This window comes from Vanessa cardui, chromosome 11 (assembly GCF_905220365.1).
Source record: "Vanessa cardui chromosome 11, ilVanCard2.1, whole genome shotgun sequence".
In the NCBI taxonomy this organism is placed as follows: Eukaryota; Metazoa; Arthropoda; class Insecta; order Lepidoptera; family Nymphalidae; genus Vanessa; species Vanessa cardui.
In genome coordinates this window covers 1,683,851-1,694,284 of record NC_061133.1, presented here as the reverse complement: position 1 = coordinate 1,694,284, position 10,434 = coordinate 1,683,851, and the positions used below count along the sequence as shown (strand labels likewise).

The following is a 10,434-nucleotide window of genomic DNA, read 5'->3' as shown; positions in this document are numbered from 1 at the left end:
TGAAAACATTCCACCTCTCTCCTTTAAAATGTTAACGTTTATATTCTACAACTTGTACTTGTACGTTACTAGATATTATTTTAATTATAATTAATAACGTAACGTACACAGGTAAAAAAAACAAGTGATGACGCAAAGATGTTTATTAAGGAAACAAATTTTAAGTTAAAATTATTATTTAATAATAATTTTATAAACTTACAAAACGTTTATACAGAACATTCCAAATATATAAATTTCGAGTAAAAACAATTAGAAAATGAGAACGTTGAAGGAATTTCTAATTTTGAATTTCATGCATTTCGTTACACAACCTAACTAATAACTTACAAAATAATTATTAAGTTTAAGCGTATTTAGACTGTAATTTTTCGGCCATTTCAATGTATTGCTTCTTGGCATCGTCTTGTGAGATGCCCTTGCGACCGGTCCATGCCTTGAACTTGGCCTTGGCGATCATTTCACTGGGCTCAGCTGAAAATAATATATTTAGTTTTATTAAATACTAGCAACACTAGAATTAATTTTTAAATAGTTATCTTTGTCAAATATTACAAGTAGCCATTTTACTTTACTACGTACCAATGTTAACATCGCCGGATGTAGCCTGTTTGTACAGAGAGTAGAGAGCGAGGTTCTCGTTGTCGCTTGGCCTGGTCTTCCAGTTCCTTACTGATGCAGCGACTTTTTGGAATTGCTAGAAAATAAAGAAAAATATATATTTTTAAGTCGCAACAAACAATACATTAACATTATACATTATCATTAACTATACTTTTTTTCTAATATTTTTTAATTTTAGTTAAAGTGTAATTATAGTTTGATATATTATTTAGCCAGAAAAGTTAATTTGATATTACTATTAAAAATACTTGTTTTCCAAACATCCGGTTATGTATTTATTTATCTGTCAAAGGATCTTCATAATAAACTGTGATAGCTTATCGCAATTTGCAGAAATGATGGATTGTGTTTGATTCCAATAATCACCTTAACGTTGCTTGTAAAACTGTAGATAATTTGAACGTTATCATAATAATATAATACGTCCGAAAATAAATGTAATGCACCGTTACTTATATTTGTATTTAAGTAGGTTCATTTTTTGTGTTGCAGTGCATTAAAATTAACATCATAATTATTATATTTCATATAAAACCTATTTTGTTACTCTTATATCGTATATGAACTGAATGAATTATTGTAATACCACATTTAAGTAAATATATTATTATTTATAATATTTTATAGGTACATTGTATTAATTACGCAAGTCAAAAGACCAACGTTCTATAAGACATTTCCTCATATGACTTATTCAAAAACCCATATTCTAACAGTTTACCTGTTTGTTAGAATATGGGCATAGAAACATATTCAAAAAGATAAAATATTAATTGTATATTTCGTTTAAACTGTCATGTGACAACTACTTTGGTCCTAGTAGCCTCACAACGGGGCAAAAGCCTCGTCTAATCGCTTAAAAAGATTCGGAAGTTTAAATTTCTTTAATTTATAACTCTACATGCGTCAAAATTTTCAGTCGTCGATTCGTTCGTCTAATACATCCTTTTTTAGACGTCACATCCATCATGGACATTCTTAAATAGATTTAGTGAATTTTATAATTGTTTCGACCTACGTATATTTAATAACAGCGCTAACTAGGACTGCTTAGGCCTATAAGCTATTGGAACGACTGATATTTAATCGCATCAAGAATTAATACGAAGAATCTATACGCCAATTTTAAATTCATAAATTGTTTGAAACGTGTTCTATAAAAGACCATAATATATAAGTACAAGCCGTGCAATTATTCAAATATTACCTACTAATATTATAAATGCGTTAGTTCGAATTGATCAATGTCTGATACTTAATCACTCCAGAACGGCTGAACGGATCCGAATGAAATTTGTGCACTACGATAGATACTTATTTGGAATAGCACATAGTTTTTTTTCTTCCTAACACATGTACTCCTCTTCACACTCATACGCGGGCAAAAACTACTAATTAAATATAAAAAACAACTACTGTTATCAATTGCTACATAAATACCTCATAACATAAATATATCGTATACCTAACCTAAATAGGTTTTTATTTATTTTAGTTTAGTCTCCTAATGCTATAATACGCTAGTTTATTTGCAAAGTTTGTATTCCAAACCGGTACACTCACCTCGTCAAGAGACATTTTGGAATGTGTTGAGATCTGGAAAAGAAAAAAATAAATATGAATGTATGGTATATAAATAAATATTTCACTAATAATAATTATAATACAACGCATGTGAAATTAATGCATAGAACTTTGGGGTCAATATCGAAATGGTGCTTGGAATAATTTTCGAGGACGCGGGCAACGGCCAATGCACCAAAAATCACCTTTTGTGAAATACTTTCTTGATTTTAATTGTTGGATATGTGTATAACAGTGTGTAACAGTTATTTATAACTGAGTTTCTGTATAATGAGAATTGTTAATGTTATTTATTATTGATTTAAAATGATTTCAATTTGTGTTCTCATAAGTCAAGAAAAAATTACAGTTCGTTGTGCTTATACCTAACGATGGAACAAAATAGGTTTTGTTCCGGCCTTCATTTATGTCAACATTTCTATCGATATGCAGGTAAGACACTGTCTCTCAGATTTAGTCAAAAAAGTCATTACATATATTTTGATTAAAATAAAGTGTTTGTGGGTGAAATATAAAATACCTTTTAAAACATTACTGACTGTTCGCCATAAATGCAGTAAAATATAGAGTATACTTATTGGAGTCAAAACACGCATTCCTTTGGAAAAAATATTTTTTCAAACCCATTAACGTGATTTGAGTTAAGTAAGATTATAAAGTGAAAAAAAAATATAGCAGGTGCAATGAGTTTGCTTCGAAGTAGCTGCGCACGCGCACAATGTTTGCGGTATTCGCGTTGGACATTCCTTGGGTTCGTTGACCGGTATGCCGGTAACGGAAACCAGACGTTATCGCACTTTCCAACACTCATTCATAATACCGAAGAAATAGAAGGATTAAATTAATGCCATTTAAAAAAAATAACCCCAGTACTTGAACAAACACCAAAAATTATATGTATGTACAATGTTCAAGTAGGCTCTCTTGACAGGGCATTTAATACCAAGGCTAAACGACAAAAAACTCAACAGCATCAAATATATATTTTTATTTATCAATAAACAATAAACATCTGTTTATAAATTTGTGACACATTTTTTATTAGTTGTAAGTAAATAAAACGTTACGTACTACATTAACAGGGCCGTATTTAGGGGAGGGCAACCCGGGCCCTGGGGCCTCCACATTAGTGGGGGACACAGTTTTCAGCAAGTTAACAAATACCGAGATATAGTCAAATTATAATAATGTTATTATTTTATATTTTAAAAGTTACCGATACAAGTAAATAAATCATAACTTACTGATTGAAATAAAAAAAGTAATTAATTCATGATAATATAATTATTAGGTTGTTCACGCTTCTATTTGTCTAGGGCCCCCACTGCTTTGTGGCCCGGGGGCCTCCAGACCTTCAAATCCGACTCTGTACATTAAGTAAAACACTCGAGATATCAAAACTAAGATTTGCATATCAAAAATACACAGACTTTACACATCTTTGCAAAACACAAACACATGAAAGTCTAAAATAATTAATGCACAAGTGTTGACCCTAGACCCCTATTCATGATAGTCATAGTTTGTGTATTCAAACTGACATTTCAACCTTTTTCGGTTTCACTTAATAACATTGTTCAAGAACTAGTACACAATGATGTGCTCCGAACGAATTTAGACCACAACAACAACAACAACAACAGGCTGTAAAATCCCACTGCTGGGCTAAATGCCTCCTCTCCCTTTGAGGAGAAGGTTTGGAACATATTCCACCACGCTGTTCCAATGCGCGTTGGTGGAATACACATGTGCAAGAATTGATATGAAATTTGTCACATGCAGGTTTCCTCACGATGTTTTCCTTCACCGCTGAGCACGAAATGAATTATTAAGACAAATTAAAATTAAAGGTTTGAAACCGCAATCATCGGTTAAGATGCACGCGTTCTAACCACTGGGATATCTCGACTCAACGCCATTATAACCAACTCTAACTACTAAGAATACAAAGCAAACTGAGCAAGATATATAAATGTACAAATGTATAGTAAACAGAGATGCCCTGCCTATTCCCTTACTCTCATAATTCGTTGGGCATCCAACCAGAAGCTAGCAGACTCATGGAAATGTAAACAATAGCATCTTTCAAACTCCGAATTGCAATTGAAACAAATTTTATCGTCTAGTCCAAATCTAAGAGTTGACCTAGGACCTCAGGCGTCATGAACTAAAGATCAATGAGGCTAGAGGTCAACTGGTCGTAGTGCACACCATAACATTATTACACAAACTAGAGACAGTAATAAAACTGGTATTAATTAAAAATATTAGTTGTAATTGTAATACTTACCGGGGGGTAGAATCGGATCGCAAGCAAGAAAGAAAATGAATTATTTTGAGGCGGATCTCTCATTAAATTTTCAAACCCAGGCCCTTATCGGTTTTGCAGATTGCAATAGGGTTGTCAAATTTGATGTCTTGTTCAATGAAAACAATTATATTTTTACATGTAATTTGTTTTATTATAGAAGTCAACATAGTTAAATTGTCAATAACGACAATAAGCATATTAAATTATATTCTTCTTAAATTTACTACAACTAACGTAATTACTTAAATTTCAACGGGATAATCCATACGTACGCTATTCCAAGCAAATAGGAGAAACCATCATATCGACGCGTGTTTATTGGTCGAAAACTTGATTCTGTTATTTAATCTATGATATTTATTATTTATTATGGATTTGCGAAAAAAATGGCGTTTGGACATCGACGAAACAGTTATCGGATTTTATAAACAGTAGTGTTAAAATTGTTATATTGTAAATAAAGATATTTTAATAGAAACGAAGGTTTGTTTACCTTTTTTTCCTACTTAGATTGGAATAGGCTTTAGATCCATTACCTTAACAGAAGTAATTTTGACAAGTATGTATCTACCAAGCAAAGTATTATATTACCTTTATAACATTAAATGTAGTTTTCACTGAACGGATATTGTTAAAGTTATTATAAAGAGATTATTATCTATAAAATCTCTTGAGAAGCTTGCTGAGAAATTATACATATGATAATAAAAAATAACATCTTATGATTTTCTCACAGTCGAACTTTTCCTCTCTTCCTTGAAAACATAATTTGCAGTTTATTTATTAACCACATTGATAAAGCTTAAGTTACGAATTAAGTTATGTATGGAAAGGTCTACTACTAAATTAGTATTACAAAAACCTTCATTATCATTTATCTATTTATTACCTGTTTTGATTATTTTATGTTATACTAAGCGACAACCCTATAGCAAATAACGGTCAAAAAATAAAATTGGATCACTCAAATATAACGTCAAATACATATCAATAGTAATCAAGGAATTATAAAACTTATTACAATCTTATCATCTTTATCTGTTAAATATATTTTATTATTGGACTCAGTATAAATCAATCAAATCAATCGTTATCTAATATAAATTGTAGTTACCACAGGTCCGTAAAATTATTTATAAAATATTATGCTGCGCCGGCGTTAGCTACCCAGGCGATCGCTTTCACGATTAGTGAAAACAATCGCCATCTTCGTGATTGAATCACCTTTGAGAATATATGAAATAGGTGGAAATATGTGTATAAAACACAGATTCTAATAATATACGGTCTATTAAGCCGGCCACTAGACTCAATTACTGTTAAATGATTTATTTACTAAAGTAAGGTTAACTTATTTTCTATTAGCCAAGTTAGTGGTTACAAAAATGAAGTGTGCAAATGATTACAGATCCGTCTTCACTATCAGAGTCCTTTAGAAAAATAACTTTTTTAATTTTATACTTTATGTTTGCTTTATGTTTGTATATAAGTTAGTTTTAAGTTTAATAGAACTAAGATAAAATCATCACTAACCGTAAAACATATCGCGAACGCAACTTCGTTCCAACAAAGAGGTCTACGATTCTTCCCGTTTTTTATAAATATATTTTTTTAATTTTACGAAAACCCTATATATATATATATAGATGCATATATGTTTGCGAGTATGTGGATGTGTATGAGTGTGTACAATAAACGCAAATAACCAAAGGGTAAAACAATAAAATTATGGTTTTCTCATTGAGGGAATAATTGATCACTTTAACCCATTTAACGAGCGTTTAATCGTTCATTTCCGCTCTTTCATTCCTATGATTAACTATTTTATATGAGAAATCAAATAAAACAATGTATGTGGAAATTACGAGTTGAGCTGATTGCTAACGTTACTTAATTATTCACGTTATAAAGTAATAGGCATACACTTACACTTGCACACTACAACAAAACAGTTACAGTAATGTTGCAGCTACATTTACATAATAGGTGTTAGGGCTTTGTGGAAACCAGCCTGAACATCATTACATAGTATAACACAAAGTCACTTACTGCTGTCTGTCCTTATGTATTTTTAGATCCTTAAAATTACACAACGTATATTGATGCGGGTTTTTTAATATTTAGAGTGGTTCGAGAGGAAGGTATATAATACTTGGACAATATAGTAAACACTGATAGTTTTAAAAGTTGCTAATGTGATGTCGTAAAAACCCAAATTCTGTAGAATACTGTGTCAGCATTGCACTCGTGCGAAGCCGGGGCGGGTCACTAGTAACATATAACATCTCAGTTTGCAAAGTTGTTAACGCAACAGCAATATAAAATATACTTAATAGGAGAACTATACATTGTAGCAGTAACTATCGGCGATGGTCGTATGTAATATAATAAACATAACAAAAAAAAACATCATAATGTAAAAAGGCAAGTAAGCTTCGAATCGGTAAAAGGAGTTATCACTGGAATTAATTATTATTTCATTATATTCTTTGATGTGAAACATGAGCCGAGTTCTCCCAGTGGTTAGGACGCGTGCATCTTAACCGATGACTGCGGGTACCAACCGAAGCAAGCACCAATATTGTATTCAAGTGCTTAATTTGTGATTATAATTCATCTCATGCTCGGCGGTTAAGGAAATCATCGTAAGAAAACCTGCATGTGTCTAATTTCATGGAAATTCTGCCACATGTGTATTCCAACCCGCATTGGAACAGCGTGCTGGAATATGTTCCGAACTTTTTACTCAAAGGAGAGGACGCCTTAGACAAGCAGTGGGAAATTTACAGGCTGTTGTTGTTGCTGTTATGAAATATTTATTTTCGTGTCTTGCCATTCCCCTCTCCGCTACCGCTCTTAACTCCCTTGGAGGATGCACGGCGCGTATACTTGTTGCTATATAGTATTGTAATTTTAATAAGATTCTTATCAGTTCTAATTTTAAAGAAATGTCATTAATTATTTAATCGTACGAACGAGAGAATGGTAATGACTTTCTGTCTTTAATCACTGCGATAACTTATTCGATAATCATTATGATATAAGTATTTAAACACGTAATACAATTAACATTTTGTTATACACTAAATTAATAGTACAGGAAAAAGGAGTTACTTTGTTAAATATATAAGTTCAATCATTTATTCAACTCATTTATGAAATTATAAATTGACATTTCACTTTTATAGTAACCATAAATTTTCAAATCTAATTTTATATATATCACTATGAAGTAGGTCATCTTAAGTGGTTACTGTTGTGTTATCTGATGGAATTTTTTGAACACACCTAACACACGCCCGCTTTGCAAGACACGCATAAGTACGTACGCGTACATTAGAGAAATAAAAAAAAAAAACATTTTTCAAATAGACTTCCAGGAAAGCGACCATAAATGGCATCACCTCACGTTAAAAAGACACCTTTGCCTGCTGACCCTCGGAATTTTAGATGTATATGTATATTATGTATATGTAAACCGCTTCTGACAATGCATCGTGTAACTCGGTAGATAGGGATCTGTCCATGAACCTGCGATGCTTTTTCAACCGACTTCAAAAAGGAGGAGGTTATCAATTCGTCTGTATTTTTTTTTTATATTTGTTGCCTCATAACTTTTCATTGGGTGGACCGATTTTGATATTTTTTTTTTGTTTGAAAGGTAGTGCTTGCCGTGGGGTCCCATTTTAATTTTATTTTTTTCCGATGATGGTATCCTTATGAAAACGACATAAGTCTTAAATTTGCATCAACTTTTAAGTAGTCTAATATTTTTCATTTGATTTTACTTAGGAGGTCTCTAAAAAATATGTTGAATACGTAATTATTTTTATTACATTTTAGTGCATATTCATTTGTTTTAAAATAGTGTTTTGTTTGAAGTCGGTTTTTCTTTTTGTTAAACCGGAATTCGGAAAATAATTGCTGTTTTACAATAGAAACACTGGTGAAGCGAACCTACTTACCCAGAATACCTGTCAAGGAACGTAGTTTTAATAACAGGGTAGCTAATAAAACCGTCAAAATAAAAAAAGTTATTTTGTAAAACAATACAGAATTATGTTAGTATAATTAATACAATTTTCCCACCCAAAGGTTCCAATTGAAATCTAGGTAAGCGCTGTAATGGGCGAATGGTGATGATGTTAGGATGACCGTTTTCTTCTGCAGCTGGAAATATCAAGAGACCTGTGCACAATGGAAAGCCCACCCCTACACTGGTGCACTATCCATATCTAAATCATTTCTTTCTAATCACAATCTACTTAATCCATATCTTTCAAAATCTGATGGGACAAAATAATGTACTTATTTATGACATATTTTTTTTTAATAAATTGGAAAAATGCTGTCCATTTTGTCTTTGGGCTCAATCCAAAAGCTGACACTAGCTTTTTAGGAACTGAGACTTCGTGTCATATAAGGGAGATTATGATTAGGTAAAAGCTGAGAGACGGGAGTTCTTAATGAGAGGAGAGCTCTTTCATTTATCGTCCAGATAACCAACTTTGATCTTTGGTGGCAATTCAACGAGGAAATATTGCACTGCTTTACAAGGTATCGTGGCTGATTTGAATAGTACTTAGTCGTTTTATTTTTATTTTGAGAAAGTGCAAAAGAAAAAAAAAATGCAAAATATTCGAAAAATGAAATCCAACGGTCTACCGACGATAACTGTTTGATAAGTATCGTATAAGATACCTTAAACAGTTCCTTTTTGATATCTTAATTACACACGTGTAATCTATTACGAATAATATTGAAGGAGCGATTTGGGCGATTAATTAAAACTAGTGTCGGCCCTTTGCTCGAAATTCGACCGACGTTTATTACTATTAAAAATATGACAACATAATAGTACTGTAATATATTGTTGGATTATGTTCACTTAATTTTAATACACATTATTTATAACATTAGGCGCACTTTATCCACCTAATTGGAATTTCATTATACAAAACTGTTTTGTAATCATTGCTACTTATGATCATAGTTGAAGATTAGGTTTGTTATTAAAATTTTTAAGTAAGGAAATTCGACAAATGTTTGGAAATTATGAAATATGTAAGTATGGTTTTTATATTACTTTTGTATGTTGTGTTCAACATATTATTTGAAGGAATAAACAAACAAGACGAAAACCACAAGAACTTTTCCATGGACCGAATCTCACTCCTTTACATGTTATCAATGCGCCTCTTACTTCTATTAATAAAAAATAGATTTATGAAAACAATAAACATTTTTAGAAAATTTACTCCTTCGAGATGAAAACATATTAATATACTCGATACTGACTTGTAATACACAAGTGTCATCATCATATAAATGTTATGAGGCTATTATAAAAAATGTTATATATTTTTATAAATTGTATTACAAATTTGCTAATTTTATTAATCGAAATAAAACAGCCAATAACTTAAATTTAAAATGTAGTTTAACTGTCCGCATACAGTAACATTGTAAACAATCCTGGTTAAATTATGAACACGCCCATTTCGTTTAAAATTCCATTCAGTTGTGACTTGTAATGTTATGATTGCCGTGAAATCATAAACAATAGAATTGTAATTTACCGTAGACTTGCGGCGTAAGCATTATATCATTGAATGTTTGATTAGAATGTAAGAAAATTAACGTAAAGTAAATTAACAGCCTATAAATTTCCCACGCTAAGCTGGGCTGGGCTAAGGCCTCCTCTCCCATTAAGGAGAAGGTTTGGAACATATTCCACCACGCTGTTCCAAAGCGGGTTGATGGAATGCACATGTGGCACAATTTCGATGAAATAAAACACATGCAGGTTTCCTCACGATGTTTTCCTTCACCGCCGAGCACGAGATGAATTATAAACACAAATTAAGCACGCATATATAGTGGTGCTTGCCTGAGTTTGAACCAGCAATCATCGG

The 10,434-nt window shown here is 31.8% G+C and overlaps 1 protein-coding gene across 1 annotated transcript; it reads right to left on the bottom strand.

Moving 5' to 3' along the window:
- Positions 1 to 128: 128 nt before the first annotated feature.
- On the bottom strand, positions 129 to 4,576 carry LOC124533580 (acyl-CoA-binding protein-like). The gene is made up of 4 exons (XM_047108954.1): positions 4,499 to 4,576; positions 2,188 to 2,220; positions 583 to 697; positions 129 to 474 (listed from the first exon to the last, which is right to left on the bottom strand). The coding sequence occupies exons 1-4, from the start codon at positions 4,559 to 4,561 to the stop codon at positions 347 to 349; spliced, it is 339 nt and encodes a 112-aa protein (XP_046964910.1). The 5' UTR covers positions 4,562 to 4,576; the 3' UTR covers positions 129 to 346.
- Between the last annotated feature and the right edge of the window lie 5,858 nt (positions 4,577 to 10,434).